The sequence below is a fragment of the Saccostrea cucullata genome, unplaced genomic scaffold, assembly GCF_032062105.1.
Source record: "Saccostrea cucullata isolate Sc308-1 unplaced genomic scaffold, CSIRO_AGI_Scuc_v1 ctg4925, whole genome shotgun sequence".
NCBI classification, from domain to species: Eukaryota; Metazoa; Mollusca; class Bivalvia; order Ostreida; family Ostreidae; genus Saccostrea; species Saccostrea cuccullata.
Genome location: NW_026920346.1, coordinates 140,447 through 157,882, shown reverse-complemented (window position 1 = coordinate 157,882; position 17,436 = coordinate 140,447). Strand labels below are relative to the sequence as shown.

Here is a 17,436-nt window from a genome sequence, read left to right as displayed (position 1 = left end):
TTGACCTGCATTTTCCATGATACTTTTGACCTGTTTCGGAAAAAATGCGTAAAATTTGATAATTTCATCGATATTGAGTAGCACGCTTTGTAAGATATACGTCTACACTCGTCGGATCTCTACAGTGAAATACATTGAACTGGCTAGCGGTCTGCTCCTTATATACGAGTTGTAGGGAGAGCGTTGAAGAACGGGAAATATGGCGGACTATGCCTATTTACGAGTAGTGTTCAGCTTTAAAGTTGAGCATGACTCATACGCCATTTTCGATAGCATTATCTACGATACATCAATACTATGGTATACTCGTCGTATTCGTTACACCTGACTGCTTTATTGTCGGCGTGGAATGGCGACCCATGTTCGTGCTGGTTATCTTGCATTACCTTTGTTTATATTTTATTGCAGTTACGTGTTTGTATACTGCACTGACTTATACAACTATAATTGAAAACTTATTTGGTATCTTATTTTCCTGCAATAGACGAAGTATTACGTTATTTTTCTCGCTACCGAGTGCTGTATAGCATACGTCCGTCTTCTTCGGTGTCGACTGATAACACTGAACAGTGGCTAAGTTTGTCCTATTTATAGGGGTCTGCAGAGTAGCAAGACTCGGAAACAAAATTGGCGGACAGATTCCTTTTACGAAACGTGTTCAGCTTTTATGTGATTCGGCTTATTCAGCGTCGTCACTTATCCTACCACCCTTACCTCACCACTTCCTAGATAGGTCTGCCGAAGCGGGCATGCACTGAGCGGATTCTCAGTTGGCAATCTCTACCCTGAGTTGTCGTTCGCTTTGCTATATAAGTGGAACGATAACTCTGGGTAGAGAGTGCTCAGTTGGAAGACTGAATCTGTTAACACCCGCTATATATAAATTGCATAGCATAGGACTGGTCTATTTCATTGTAGGGGAGACAGATTATTCCATGTTAAGAAAAACCTAATATCCCTTGTAACACCGATTGGAATAACCCTGATTCATTACAGTTTTTTTAAGTCAACACTTATGTTAAATTTATTTACTACATGTATATATATAGTTGCGGATACCGTTCAATTACATATTAGTAAAATTTTTGATTAAAATAAAAAGTGGTCTTCCCCCTTCTTAGTTCTAACCTAATTCAATTGTTATACTAAATAAGATAATTAATTGTTGCATTTACTTGTAAAAATATATACATTTATATAGAAAGCGAAAAAGTGCGAACAAAAAAAAATGACATTATATTTTCTTCTTCATAACAATCGTCAAAGAGAGTTAAAAATGTTGAATATGTTCCCCATTCATTTGACCCTGTTATTTCAAGTATAGAGTGAAGACATTTTCCTTCTTTAGGTCAACCCTTTGGTCTACAAAACAATGGAAAGAACCTTTTTGTGTACATAAACGCGGTTACCCTTTAATGTACATAACAATACCAATGCTGCAGCAGCCTATATGTCATCCCTATTTATAAACGATAACTCATAAATCGGCACTTAGTTGGTAAGTTTACACAATTGAGTTTCCTGTCCTAAAAACACAACATCGAAGTAGTCAACTATAAATAATTAAACTTTTTAATGATTTCATTTAAGGTTTGCATAAGTTATTACCTTTTTTGATAATTTCATATGTACCTTTAAATCAATCTCTGAAAAGTTTTAGCCATATGTTCAACTTGAAAAATTAGTTGAAAAGCCTACTGATACACTGTGACTGACCTCACCTTGAATTTTCCATTCGGTAAATAATCTTCCAGGCGAGGTTATAAATAAACATTAGATAGACAACCAGTTCGATCTGACAGTACATACGGCCGCCATTACTGATAATAAGGTAAATGGTTGAATTAATTTAAGGATTTGATATAAAATTTAGATCTTTTTTAAGTTTATATTGATAACTGTAATTCGATTAATAAACAAACTACTTTTTTCCATAGCTACATGCGTATTGTACTTCAACATTTGGTTTGCAAAGTCAAACATGGTCTTCTGAGGTTTCCAATTATACCTCTCTGTGATGGTTCAAACAGATGATCTGATTATCGTTGGCTGCGATAATCCCCTACTCTTACTTCAACAGATTGTCATCCATCGATACATATTGTCGCTGTGGAATTTTATAACACATATTGCCTCCCCCTTTTCCCCGCTGCAATAGCGTAATGCAGCATATAAGAGGAGAATTGTGTATGAAAAGAACAAGTTTCTTGTTCTGAAAAAATGAAAACTTTTAATCAGTTGTAAGCTTGATGTTTCTTTTCTTTAATTCAGGGCACTATTTCATAATCATGGACCCGTGTACCAGTGCCCAGGACGTGATGCGATGTGACCTGTGTGAGACAGCTTTGGTACAGATGCACTGTGATACGTGTCTTGTCAACCTGTGTAAGGCCTGCGTGGGAGAACACATCTCAACAGATGAATCCAAGGACCATAAAATCGTCAATTTTCAGACCAGGAAATCCACTCTCCCTTACCATAGATGTATAACGCACACTGATAAAAGTTGTGAGTTGCATTGTAGGGAATGCAATATACCGATTTGCTCCGTCTGTATCGCCTCCAAACTACACAGGCAACATGACATCCACTTACTAAAAGACAACTTTGACAAGAAGAAGGAAGCAGTCCAAAAAGAAATCAATGTATTGGAGGATTCCATTTACCCAACCTACTTGGACATAGTAGCAGATGTACAAAATACACTGAGTCAACTAGATTTGAAACACGAAGAAATCTCAGCAGCCATAACAAAACATGGTCAGGACTGGCACAGAGAAATTGACAAACTTGTCAAGAAACTTAGAGCTGAACTTGATGAGATGAAGAACAAATATACTGAAACTCTAAGAGCACATTTATCAAATGTGGAGACATGCATCTCAAACATAAATGACGATATTAAATCTCTGCGTAAATTAATAGATTCTCATGATGTATTCAAAATCTTATACCTCCAACTGGACTCAAAGAAGTATAGAATGCTTCCTTCTAAACTTAATGTAAGCAATGCACAATTCTCCTCTCAAATTGCAATGCAGGAACAAATCTCGAAAATGTGTGGAAAAATAATACCACCAACAATAACAGCCGATAACCATGGTTACAGCATAAAAACAGCGAAGGGATTGATAGATGAAATGTCTCCTTTACAAGACACTGGATTCTCTCTTCCAGTAAAACAGCTGCTTGATGAACCAGAGACTGTCACCATCATAGACACTGGGTATGGAGAAGTTAGCAGTGTGGCCTATTTGAGTGATGAAGAAATCTGGACAAGTGGAGATGGCAGGACCATGAAACTCTTCAGCATCAATCAGGGATTACTACTCAAGTCGATCCAAACTAGGTCAGGGTACATACCAATTGACATAGCAGTGTCGAAAGGTGGAGATCTAGTTTATACTGATAACATTGATAGAACTGTAAACATTATGAAGAATGCAAAGAAAAAGAGGCCGGGTGATCAGACTTCAGAACTGGAAACCTTGTGGTGTCTGTAGTTCCTGCTCTGGTGACCTCCTGGTTATCATGAACAGTGATGATAATAAACAAACAAAAGTTGTCCGTTACTCTGGCTCCACAGAGAAACATACCATTCAGTTTGATGATACGGGCAAACCTCTATATTCATCTGGGAATTATTTCAGATTTCTAACTGAAAACAAGAACCAGGATATCTGTGTGTCTGACATTGGATCGAATGAAGTAGTGGTGGTCAATCTGGCAGGAAAACTGAGATTCAGGTACACTGGACATACTCCTGCTCCAAAGAACAAACCATTTAATCCACGAGATATTACCACAGACAGTCAGCGTCATATCCTTACAGCTGATTTTAACAATCATTGTGTCCACATCGTAGACCAGAATGGACAGTTCCTCCGTTACATAGACTGTGTAAGTTATCCCTGGGGACTGTGTATAGATACAAATGACAATTTATTAGTTTCTCAAAATAGAAACAGACAAGTGAAGAAAATTAAATATTTAAAGTGTACGCTATAGTTTTCTAGACAGTTATCGTTCTTGTATATCAAAGGAAATTGTGCGTTATGTACTATACAATTGTGGTGACCATTACAAAGTTCAAAAGTGAGAAATCATTGACATGACTGTGAAGCCCATTCTATATCAGATGCATGCACATTTACAATACCATAAAATCTTGAAAAGTTCTTGTACATGGTCTTTCCTACTCTGATACCTAATATGATTTCGATGAAGAGTTGTCATGGTTACTAAAATCCGAAATTCCTTTAAAATACTTTCAAAATGCTACTCCTTCTACGGTTTTGGTCTGATTTCAATATAACTTGGCGCACAAGTAGACTACACTAAAATACACGATTCTTGGTATCAATTTTTGATTTCAATAAACGGAATTGCCATGGTTACTAAAATTAGTAATTTCTTTGCTCACCTGAGCACATCAGCTAGGAAAAGACACATATCAGGTCAGAGGTTGGGGGGGTTGAATTTTAACACCCCAGGGGATCATGATTTGAACGAACTAGAATCTACATTACCTGATGATAATTCCATATAAATATTACTGATCATGGCTTTGAAGTACTTGAAAAGAAGATTTGAAAAGGTTCCCCTATATATTCCTATGTAAAACTTTGGTCGGCCAGTTTGGTCCTACCCTACCCCCCCCCCCCCCAACACTACATGAAGATGATTCCACCTGAGTTTCATCTTTTCTGGTCCAGTGGTTCTTGAGAAGAAGATTTTTAAAGATTTTTCCTATATATTCCTTTGTAAAAATTTGATCGGCCAGTTTGCTCCCACCCTACCCCCAGGTGTCATGATTTGAACAAACTTGGATCCACATTACATGAAGATGATTCTACCTGAGTTTCATCTTTCTTGGCCCGGTGGTTTTTGAGATGATTTTTTAAAGATTTTTTTTTCTATATACTCGTATGTAAAACTTTGATCGGCCATATTGGCCCCACCCTATCCCTGGGGTCATGAATTTAACAAACTTGAATCAACACAACCTGAGGATGATTCCACATGAGTTTCATCTTTCCTGGTCCAGTGGTTCTTGAGAAGAAGATTTTTAAAGATTTTTCCTATATATTCCTATATTAAACTTTGATCGGCCATTTTGGCCTCACCCTACCCCCGGAGGTCATGATTTGAACAAACTTGAATCTACACTACATGAGGATGAATCCACCTGAGTTTCATCTTATCTGGTCCAGTGGTTCTTGAGAAGAAGATTTTTAAAAAATGCCATTTATTTTACTCTTATTCATAATTATCTCCCCTTCAGATCGTGGCGCTTCATTTGAATAAACTTGAATCCCCTTTACCAAATGATACTTTATAACAAGTTTGGTTGAAATTGGCCCAGTGGTTCTTGAGAAGAAGATGAAAATGTGAAAAGTTTACAACGACAATGACTATGACGACAACGACAGACAACGGACAAATTTTGATCAGAAAAGCTCACTTTAGCCTTCGGTTCAGGTGAGCTAAAAATACTACTAAAGTTTTGGTCTTAAATCAATACTGTAAATCGCTTTTTATACCTAAGAACTTTATTTTCTTAAGATTAGGCGAGACAATGTGCTCGCGAAAATGTATTCTCGCGTATATTAATATTTTTTAAGATTATATAAAGGAATTACCATAATTCGTGAAAATTTTGTCTCGCTTATAAAGAGTCAATGAATATCACGTGAAAAAAAGATGACACGAAAATTTAGTGATCTACAGTATAAATTGGCACACAAGTCAACCATTACAAGCAAATTCAAAGATTTGTGGTCCCCCGCTTTCGGTGACTTTGTTGGTGAGATGTTATTTTCATATGTGAAGTATGAAAGCCATAGCCCTTACCGTTCGAAAGTTATGGTCAACGTTAAGGTTTCTTCATAAGTACGTAAACCTCCAATGGCAAGGTCAAAGATGTTGGTATCCAATGAAAGGTCTTGCCACAAAGAATATATGTGAAATATGAAAGTCCTAGTATCCATCGTTCAAAAGCTGTAACCAAGGTTAAAGTTTTTTAAAAATAGTTAAAAGTCCAAGATCAAGGTCAAAAGGTCAAATTTGGTGTTACCCAAAGAAAGGTCTTGTCACATAGAATACACATTTGAAATATGAAAGTCCACTAAACCAAAAGTTATGGGCAGAGTTAAAGTTTGTGTGACGGACGGACAGCTGGACAAACAGACAGACAAACAGACGAATGAGATTTAATGCCCCCTTGCTTTCGCGAATACATATGCATGCGCGATACCGTATATCGATTTTTGATTTCAATGAACGGCATTGCCATGGTTACTGAAAAATACAAATTTCTTTGAAATATTTTTTAAAATTCTATAACTCTTACAGTTTAGGTCCGATTGCAAAAAAACTTGTCATGAGCAAGAGTCCCAGGGGCCACATCACTCACCCGAGTAACTTTGGCCATGTCATTTTTTACCAGATTTTTTTCATTGTAATACCTATTGACAATTATTACCCCACCCTAGTTCCGGGGGTCTTGATTTGAACAATTTAGAATCTACACAAGTCATGATGCTTCCACATAAGTTTAAGCTTTTCTGGCCCAGTAGTTCTTGAAAAGAAAGTAAAGTTTTTTTTCCTATATATTTTTATGTAAAACTTGGATTCCCCATTGTGGCCACGCTCCTTCCCCAGGGGTCATGGTTTATACAATTAAGAATTAATACTATCTAAGGATGCTTCCTCGAAAGTTTCAGCTTTTCTGGCCCAGTGGTTCTTAAGATGAAGATTTTTAATGACCCCACCCTATTTTTGTCTTTTCTTCATTATCTTCCCTTGGAATGGGACTTTGCCCTTTTATTTTAACAATTAAACTCTCCTCCACCCAAGGATGCTTTGTACCAAGTTAGATTAAAATTAGCCCAGTGATTCTTGAGAAGAAATTGAAAATGTGAAAAGTTTACAAGACAGATGGACGGACGCACAGCTAGACGGACGACAGACAATATGTCATCAGAAAAGCTAATTATCAATGATCTTTCAGCCCAGTTAAGCTTACAAGAGGCCCATGAGCCACATCGCTCACCTGAGCAAACTGGCTAGGGAAAAAACTAAGAAAAATTCAGTTCAGTATCGAAAAGTTTACTAGTGAGAAGGGTGGTGGGTGGGTGAATTGAATATTAAACTATCTGACGATGCTTCAATATTCATATAACAATTAATGACTTATCCTTTTTATTCATTTAAAAAAATGGACCCCCCATTGTGGAAAAGCCCTACCCCCATGGGCCCTCATTTAAACTAATTTGATTCTACACTACCTGAGGATGCCTCCATAAAAATACTGATATAACTAATCATGACTTAACTGTTCTTGGGAAAAGACTTTTTTTCCCTATATCTTCCTTTATCCCCCATTGTGGCCTCTTACCCCGGGGGTGGATGGGGGGTCATGTTTTGAACAAACTTAAATCTATACTACCTGAGGATGCTCTTGTTGTTCTTGAGAAGATTGTTCAGGATATTCTCCTATACATTTCTATGTAAAACTTTGATCCTCCATTGTGGCCCTGTTATACATCCCATGGGTCATGATTTGAACAAACTCTAATCTACAATATCTGAGGATGATTCCATATAAATATGACCAATCATGGCTTTTCTGTTCTCGAGAGGAAAATTTTTGACAATATTTTCCTACATATTTCTATGTAAAAATTTAATCCCCCATTGTGGCCCCGTCCCACCCCAAGAGGTCATCATTTGAACAAACTTGAATCAAAACAACCTGGGGATGTTTCCACATAAGTTTCATCTTTCCGTGCCCAGTGGTTATTGAGAAAAAGAATTTTAAAAGATACCATTATTTTTTTTACTTGTTCGGAATTATCCTCTTTAAAGAAGGCGTCTCTTCATTTGAAAAAATTTAATCCTCTTCACCCATTTTTATTTGTGGCAAGTTTGGTTGAAATTTGCCCAATGAAAAAGTCGAAAATGTGAAACGTTTACAGACAGACAGCTAGACAGACGGACGGACAAAATTTGATCAATTAAGCTAATAAAATGATCATTTTTAAAATTTATTACTGTTGCAAAGTTTCAAGTTTAAATGCTATATTACAATGCGATATGTAATAACAACGCAAAATGTTATAAAGAAAGAATAATTATCGACGAAATCAGCACAAAATGTAATAACGCAAAACGTATCAACACACCTTCTAGGATTTTTACATTTTGCATTGAGATCAACGCAAAATGTAATAACGCCATTTTTAGATCATTACATTCTGCATTATTACAATTTGCGTCGAGATTAAGCAAAAGTCAAGAACGTATTATGTTTTATTAAATGATCAGGAAATTTGGTGCGCTCTGATTTGTCTAGATGCCTTTTCATGAGATGTATCTCAGAATTAGTTCACCTCATATGACGTTCTGGGGGGTTTATTCGGGTTTTCCCTCTTGACCAACATAGATTTGTTTAAAGTTTGTAAAATGTAAACATGTCAGACGCCAGTACCAAGGAGAATAAACGTTTTTAAAAGTAAATGGTTCATTATTTATTATTTCATAATATTGTTTTCCATTTTAACAACTAGTTCTTCAGCTGTTGAAGTATAACAACATGTGAAAAGTGTTGTTACATTTTGCATTTTAAGATGAGTCTTTACATTTGAAGAAGACAAGAACTTCACCTCCTATCACTTTATTTTCATTATCAATAAATATCAGATAAAATTAATACTTTCTCATTCATTTTTTCCTCTTCTTGTTCCGAAATGTCTGTGTTTTAGATTTCACAGAGTGAATAAGAGATATACTCTCTGTATCTGGCTTCCCAGATTTTCCCAAGTGTCCGTGTTAATATTGTCACTCTCCAGAGAGAACAAATCATTCCAACCACGAGGAATCACCACAGACAGTCAGAGTCGCATCCTTACAGCTGATAATAACAATGACTGTGTCCATATCATAGACCAGGATGGACAGTTCCTCCGTTACATACACTGTGGACTGAGTGATCCCTGGGTATTGTGTACAGATACAAATGACAATCTCCTTGTTGCTCAGTGGGAATACAGACATGTGAAGAAAATTAAGTATCTGAAGTGAACTCATTTGAAACAGTCTACAAAAATTGATGATTCATTCCAATAAACAAATTGATATTTTTATGCATGGTTGCACTTTAAATTTGTCAATTAAAATATTTTCATTAACTCAACGATAGTGCAAAGAAGAATAAATATAAAAACAGAAACTTCATGATTGGCTCATTTGAGAAAACCAATTGTACAAGAAGTTTTCACTTGGAAAATACAAAATAGCTTTTGAAATATTTAAAAGATTTAGAACACATATTAGCCAGAAAGCATTTCACTTGGTTTACTGACTGACTGACCAACAGCCAAGGAATGTATCAAGTAATGCACTGGAACGTTAATTGTTTCTCTGCACTATATTTTTAGATTTATAAAGATAAAGACAATTTTTTCTTTAATATTTATTAATGATTAGATTCCGTCAAAAATTTGTTTACGCAAATTCTCCAAAAATTTCTCTTATTTTTTCCTCTTCTTGTTCTGAAATGTCAGTGTTTTAGATTTAACAGAGTGAATAAGAGATGATATGCTGTCTGAGTCTGCCTTCCCAGATTTCCCCGAGTGTCCAGTGTAAATACTGTTACTCTCTGATTTCCGTTTTTGTCCACTGACAGTTTTCTGCGTTTTTTCTGATGTCCTTCGTTTCAGTTTCTCTTCAATAATGGCCTCCATTGATTTAGTCTTTTTAAATTCTGGTGCCGATGGATCAATGTTGTATAGATGGGAATCAAAAATGGCGGTAAATCTGTCATCCTTCACATTCATCTGAAATTGATAAAATATCTATGAAATCAATGTGAAACTGATTGTCTTCAGAATTTACCTAAAAATCATTCAAATATATCTAAGAAATTTATTGAAATTTTTATTATCATGAAATTCATCCGAAAAGTTTGAAATGGAGTATGTTATTAGGACTACATACAAATCAATAAATCTATATCAACAAAAGAGGGGGGATTGATACCTGAAAATCTCCCTCTGGTTTCTGATCCCCTGATAATTTCTTCTTTTTGTTTGAGTTTTTCATGATTGACTTCAGATTGAAATGTTTTCTGTTGTCAATTTCTTCATCCATCATCAGAAGTTCCAGTTCACCCTGAAATATTCAAATACAAATGTTTACTTATGTCTGTTTCTTGACTGTATTTCTTTGAAGAACAACTTTTTATGTATATTACCAGTAACAAGACCTTTGTAAATACTATGATTTGTTTTTCTCCTGACCCTGACCTTGAAGTTTAAATTACTTTTCTAAAACTAAAACCTTGCTCTTGACTTTTGAATGAGAAAAGAAAGGGCTTTCTTATTAGACCTTTCTACTACATTTGTCAATTTCTTTCTAAATATACTATGATTTTTGACCCCTTGAAGTTTGACCTACTTCTTTAAAAAATTAAAGACTTAAAACTGGCTATAACTTTTGAATGAGAGGAGATTTTTACAGAGCTTTTACACGTAAATTAAACTTGTATATCAACTGTGACAAGACCTTTCTAAACACACTTTGATTTGTTGATCTCGTGACCCTGACCTTGAAGTATGACCTACTTTTCAAAATCTTAAACCTTGCTAATGAATGAGAAAACATAGGGCTTTCAAATTAAACTTGTGTATTGCTGGTGACAAGACCTTTCTAACTACACCTGTGACCTTGTCTTTGAAGTTTGACCTAATTTTCAAAATATGTAGATTTTTCCTTATAAGCTTTTGATTGAGAAGAGACAGGGCTTTCATATTTGACATGTGAATTTCCTGTGACAAGATATCTCCCAGGATGCTACAATTTCTTATCTCTTGACCTTGACCTTCACAATTGACCTAGTATTTTTTTAATCAACTTCGGTGATAACTTCTGAATGACATATGAAAGGGTAATCAAATTTGAAACAATAAGCCATAAAAAATGACATTTTACCCACAAGACACCAAAAGCCGGGGACCAAATTCTTTGAATTTGCTTGTTTTCCCCTGATTCAACACTACTCTAAGGTTATCAACATTCTTTTTTACAACATCTTCCTACATGTACATTATGTAGCTATCACATTAAACGTATCATTGGAACCCTACCTCTCCATCTTTAGTCATTGACTTTGATGTTTTCTCCTTCCTTTTTTTCTTCTTTGTCTTCTTTGACTCAGCTAGTAAAGTGATATGTTTAAAATATGTTATTTTCCTCATATAATCACACACACATTCATCAGATCATCATTTGTAAAAAAACCTTTTAATACTTAATGCCAGTCTAAATATTAACAAGATATAATTGTGATACACATATCCTCCACATCCCTTGGAATATACCCAAAACAAAACTTGATCCAGATATTCTTATAATATATCTGTATACCAAATAGCATTTCAGTATGTGCAACCTTTGTGAATAAAATAAATTGAAACTGTTGGTGGACCAACAGACAGACAGAAGCAACGCAATGTGCCCTCCTTTCTTCCAAGGAGAGAAGGGGGCATAAAAATTACATTTGCTTGTCATGTCTCAATTTAAGTTTAATGTATACATCTCTGAGACAAATTTATCTGTAGATTATATCCTGAGGTGTATGTCCAATTTATATCCACTTTCTTTTTAATCTAAGATATCATACCATTCATGGATTATTCTTATACCGGTACATCTACCTTTTGGCTTTCTCTCTACTTCCTCATCACTGTTCAGATTCTGATTGAAGAATGGATCCTCGTCTACCCCAGTGGGTAGATCGTCATCACTGAAGGCTGCCTTCTCCTCGGGTTTTTTATCACTTGTCATCTGATCAACATCAGAAGAAAGAGATGTTAATATGTAGAGGGACTATTCTCATGAATACATACTGACTACACTTGAAGATTTAGATTGCATAAAGATTTACACAACAGGCAAAGAGAGATGTTTTATGGAATATTCTTTCATTGTGAAGCATTTTCTCCCTTTCATATCTCTCTCTTACTTTTCTGTTCATTCTTTCTTCTCTCTCTCACTTACTTTTCTCTTCATTCTCTCTCTCTCTTACTTTTCTGTACATTCTTTCTTCTCTCTCTCACTTACTTTTCTCTTCATTCTCTCTCTCTTACTTTTCTGTACATTCTTTCTTCTCTCTCTCTCTTACTTTTCTGTACATTCTTTCTTCTCTCTCTCTCTTACTTTTCTGTTCAATCTTTCTTCTCTCTTTCTCTGTCTCTTCTCTTTTTTCTTCATCAGATACTGGTCCCATGGAGTCTGAACTTTCATCTTTTCCTTGTGTTTCACAATCTTCTCTGTTGTCTCTTTTAAACCTTTCGAAGATAATTAATTTAGAGGAATAAGTTGTCAATGCTCAAGGGCTATGCACTACAATGTCGACATCTGGATAAAGATTTAAAAGTAAAACATGTTATCCATGCCAAAAGAACAATTTAGGCAAATCATTTGTTGAAAAACTTTACCCTGAAGATAAATAAATCAGCATGCAACATACAGGATGAATGACCAATATAATTATAATTCTGTCTTAACTATTACATTTCCCACCCCCTACAATTCAACAAATAATGACCAAGTTTGATCTTTTTTGGTTGCTATGGATACCTGGTTCCCATGTGACCTCCATTTCGACCTCTTTCTTTTTCTTCTGGTCTTTATCATCATCTAACGACTGGAGTAGACTGCGATATTTCTGTATCTGTCTCTCCTCATTGTCATCTTCATTATCATTGTCATCATCATCAACAGGACGATCTTCATCTAAAATATAGAAAAAAAATGTCAGGAAAATTGAAGCCAGCCATTTATTTTGAAATGTTAATCATGGTGTTAGTATGTTTTACAATATGTCTTTACAGTAAAAAAAATTATATAAAGGCTACATGTGTATGAATTATGCAAAAAGTAAATTCCCTAAACATGAAGTTAAATTTCTTTGTTGTTTCCATTATAAGGAAAGTTGCAACAGTAATTTTCTTAACATTTCTATTATATATATTGTATATTTTGCTGACTTTTATCTATATTGGTGTAAAATCAGCTGAGCTGTACCATTATCTTCCTCTTCCTCGGAGCTGGACGCCAGATAAGCCCGGAAGTCCTCCTCATTGACATCATCCGTCTTCTTCCTTTGTGACAAGTTATTCATGGTCACTTTGATTCGGTCCTGGTCTGTTTCATCCCAAGTTAAATTCACCTATGTTTTATTTGAAATTTATCACACCTGATCAAAGAAATCTAGATATATAAACTATAAGATCATTTCATACTGTTTTAGATATTGATCCGATACATTTAAGTTTGACCTTTGACCTGTCACATTAATGTGTGACCTTTGACCTGACACATAAAGAGCTGACCTTTGACTGGGCCAGGGCAGTTGACACAAACAATGAGGGATTGTAGGCAGCAGGCATCTCAGTACACACGGACTTAGATTCCTCTGTAAACTCCATGTCATCTGGTATAAATCTGTCAAATGTATACATCATGCAATATGTTACTACATGTAATATATAATATGCATGTAGTCATGCAGAAACATTTTAAAATCATTTCCCTGTAATGCATTTTGTGAAAAAATGACTTGATTATGACCTCATACCATCTAGGTGAAGCATGCTTTTTTTGTTTGCAGGAAGATCTTTTGAAAATTCATCTTACTCTTTTGGAAATTACTTCTTAACCCCAATATATATATGCAAATATTTTAAAAATCTCTCATGGTTTCTTTCTTATCTAAGTAGGGTCATTTCTACTACATGGTCAATACAGAGCAAGAAAGAAAGACAAATTGATGACAAACATTGTATCCAGTATGTGATTTGTATTCCACATTATAGCACACACTGACCTTAGATCTAGTTTAGTTGAGCTGGACTCGTATTCCATTCCGTCACACTCCTCATAAATCTTACTGGCCGTCTCTATACAGTCTGTCTCCACCACAGCGTAGTAATACTTCAGTCGATTGAGTTGATAACGACGTAATTTCTCCCTATGGTAACGGGTTCCTGAAAAGACACAAAAGTAAACAGATGTTATTTATGACTGAAGATGACTTAGGATGACTTATTATGACTAAAGATTTCTTATTTATGACTTGACTTGTGTATGACTAAAGATGACTTAATCATATCTTTATGACTTTATGACTTGGATAACTTAAACTTGACTTTAGATGATTATTTATGACTTGAGATGACTTACCTATGACTTCTTTATGACTTGAGTTGACTTATTTTTGACTTGAGATGACTTATTTTTGAATTATTTAAGACTTATTGATGACTTACCCTGACTCTCCTCATAATCCTCCTCCTCCCCCTCTGCTTCGGGAGGATTCTCTCGTTTGTCCTGGACCAGTTCTGTCGGCCCTGACAATGCCTCCTCCTTCATCCTTTGTAGACCAAACTCTGAGGGATAAACCTGCCAAGGCCAATTTCTTTCATTTAATTGAGATACAATTAAAACAGAATAAACTTTAATAACATGCAAAACAGTACCTCTCAATGATACAAATACATGAACATTTTTGAGTTACATGGCTCCTCAATGGCACCTGATCCCACCTGTAATGTTTTAGAGGTCCACATCAGCTCTTCTCCTGATATGTATTGTTTTAATGGTGATTGATTACTGTTCATTATCCCTTTATTTCATGACAAACGCTTTATGATTTTCTAGACAAGATCTGCCCACCTTGACTGATCTGATGCTGCCTCCTGTTGGTACAAATGAATGCAGTAAAACGAAGATGTCCTGGGCCTTGATTCTGTCCCAGTCCATGTTACACACAGCCAGTCGGTGTCCTAGCTCCTCTGTCCTGTCAACGTCTTTATCCAGCTCCCCCCAACCGTGGTCAAACTCTTCTGTTAAAATAAAAGACATTAATCATCATTCTCTGTTTTAATTTAATGTATGGATATTTTACCATGGTATAACTAAGCTCAGAATAAATGAAGGTGACATTTTTTCTTTTTAATGTTAACTTGTGAGGGGTGGAAATTATAATATTTAGCATTTGAACATAGAGATTTTTTATTACATCTATAGTTCTTTCTGATTGCAGAAGGAATATAATTAAAGACATCTCCCCCACTCCTTACCCTGATTTTCTTCTTCCTCTTCACTTTCATCATCTTCCTCGGATGACGACGTCTCCACGTTACCTTCTCCTCGAGCCAGATCAGGGCCTTCCCCTAAACCTGTCATAAGTCAGAACAGTATAACTAAACCTGTCACAAATCAGAACAGTAGGTCTAATCTAAATTTCGGACAATGCTTTCCTTCTAATGCATCATCTATTGGTTAAAAATGTCATAGCATGTTGCAATCAATGTACATAAATTCATTCAGCATGACCAATGAAAAACAGCAACAGAGTAACATGAAGAAATCAAACACTCCCCCTCCTCCAACTCATCCGTCATTTTTGCTCCTCTGTAAAAATTTCACATTATGCTGTAGTTCATTCAGTATAATCAAAGAAACGCAACAAATCAATCCCTCTCTTCCCCTACTCATCTGACATTCTGTTCCTCTAGGTCTCTCACCTGAGTCTTCATCCTCCGAGTTTTCCTCAGATGCGATTTCCTCCTCTCTCTGGTCCTCCTCCTCATCAGAAGAAGAATCATCCTCCTCTGTCACCTTAGGAATACAAATTTAAGCTAGAATAATTCATTAGATTCTATGTTATTCAAGCACAGAAGACTTCAAGAGCTAGTGAGGGTCTGATTTTACATAAGCTAGACTAAGTTTTCCAAAATTGGGAGTCCCATCAAGCCCTGGCAAGACAGCAGAGTGGAAGGTGCACTTTACTAGTGATTTTACAGGCTCAGGTTTGAATCCTGGTACAGTCCATCACCTTGAGACAAGAAAGAGAAAATTGTGATGGATCAAACCAGGATTTGTACCAAGTAGGAACCCTGAAATCACTAGTCATGGGCTCTGCCAACTCAGCTATGTAGCCATGAGTGATTGAACCTGTCTGACAGCCAAACAGGAATGAAGCTAGCATTACAAATCTCTAAATGTATGTATATTTTACTTAATTGGAGTTGTAAAATTTATAAATAAAATAAAATTTGTTGCTACCATCATTGAATCATCCAAACAGAAATATTAGTTGGTTTTAAATTTTCAGTATGCATGATTCTCTGTAGCTTACATATCATTGTCATGAATGATTCATGAATTCATACATGTATTTTAAAATTGAAAGAACATGTTAATAAGAAGTAATGATGAATTTAATTAAAGTCATGAGTTGAAGACACTCTCATACACATTAAACACAATAATAATTTTCAACCTTAATTTCTGCTTTCTTCCTATCTTTCATGACTTTTTTCTTTGAGGTCTTTTTAGAGTTTTGATCTATAACATCCTCTTTTTCTGAATCACTTCTGACTTCCTTTGTTTTCTTTTTCTTCTTCCCTGAATCTGTCACTTTTTGTTTATTCTTCTTTTTACCAGACACACTTTCTTTTTTCACGGAATCGCTATTCAAGCCTTTCTTAAAATTGTCCTTTAGTAATTTTGTTGTTTCTTTAGTTTTAGACCTTGCTTGATTGCCTGATTTCTCTGCTGCCTTAACATCGCCTTCACTGTCATCTTCACTGTCATCTTCGCTGTTGTCTTCATTGTCATCGTCACTGTCATCACTGTCTGACAACTCATAATAATTCTTCAGGTTCTCGTTAGTTGTTGTATTCATTGGTTTTCCTCTCTTATCCACAGAATACTTCAGCTTAAAGCGTTTGTCTGTAAACATGTCTTTAAAGCGTTTGTCAATTTTAACTTTCTGTGTGTTTTTTGACATCCTCCGAAATCGTAGATCTTTAGTGATGTGTGAGAAGCGGGCATCCTTGCTTACTTTCTCCATGATGGATTCACTATAAAAGGAGATAGATCTTAAACAGAAGTTAAAAACAGACAAGAAAAGTGTGTATATCATAAATAATTAAAATTACTAGTAATACAATGCGACTCCTTAATGATTACTCAATGACTGAATGAGCTAAGCCTGAAGTTCCTTGTCTCTAACAGGTATATTTGTTAATAATAAACTAAACTAAAATTAATCATACAATTGGAACAAACTGTGACAATTCTTTAGATGTATGGAACTACAAAATCATGGCTAAATACCTTTACAATATCAAAGAATTCTAGAAAAACAGTCTACACTGCTCATCTGTTGGGACACATGTATTAAGTTTTATGATAGCTCGTACTTCCGATATTCGAGCAAGTGATTTACAATCAATTTATTGATTAAGTAGCCCCCTGCTCATTTTTCTTAACAGCTGCAATATTTTTTTGGTTACTTTTTTTTATTGCTTACAGAATATATGAAATTGGCTACTAATTGTCATCTTTAATTTTACAAAAATA

General features: G+C 35.4%; 2 protein-coding genes across 3 annotated transcripts; one reads left to right on the top strand and one right to left on the bottom strand.

The window, feature by feature from the left end:
• Positions 1–2,288: 2,288 nt before the first annotated feature.
• Positions 2,289–9,084, top strand: LOC134247492 (uncharacterized). Its single transcript, XM_062729848.1, has 5 exons — positions 2,289–2,760; positions 2,926–3,499; positions 3,651–3,900; positions 4,043–4,095; positions 8,814–9,084. Exons 1-5 carry the CDS (start codon positions 2,289–2,291, stop codon positions 9,082–9,084), a joined length of 1,620 nt encoding a protein of 539 aa, XP_062585832.1.
• A 449-nt stretch (positions 9,085–9,533) lies between these two features.
• LOC134247530 (ESF1 homolog) lies at positions 9,534–17,267 on the bottom strand. 2 transcript variants are annotated; one of them, XM_062729886.1, is made up of 15 exons: positions 17,130–17,267; positions 16,352–16,934; positions 15,594–15,687; positions 15,147–15,245; positions 14,740–14,909; positions 14,334–14,466; positions 13,892–14,051; positions 13,398–13,509; positions 13,090–13,234; positions 12,643–12,798; positions 12,220–12,350; positions 11,718–11,847; positions 11,148–11,218; positions 10,042–10,173; positions 9,534–9,839 (listed from the first exon to the last, which is right to left on the bottom strand). In XM_062729886.1, the coding sequence occupies exons 2-15, from the start codon at positions 16,922–16,924 to the stop codon at positions 9,534–9,536; spliced, it is 2,412 nt and encodes an 803-aa protein (XP_062585870.1). In that variant the 5' UTR covers positions 16,925–16,934; positions 17,130–17,267. The 2 variants fall into 2 exon arrangements, with proteins under 2 accessions (XP_062585870.1, XP_062585865.1); XM_062729881.1 differs by having other exon boundaries at positions 17,191–17,267.
• Between the last annotated feature and the right edge of the window lie 169 nt (positions 17,268–17,436).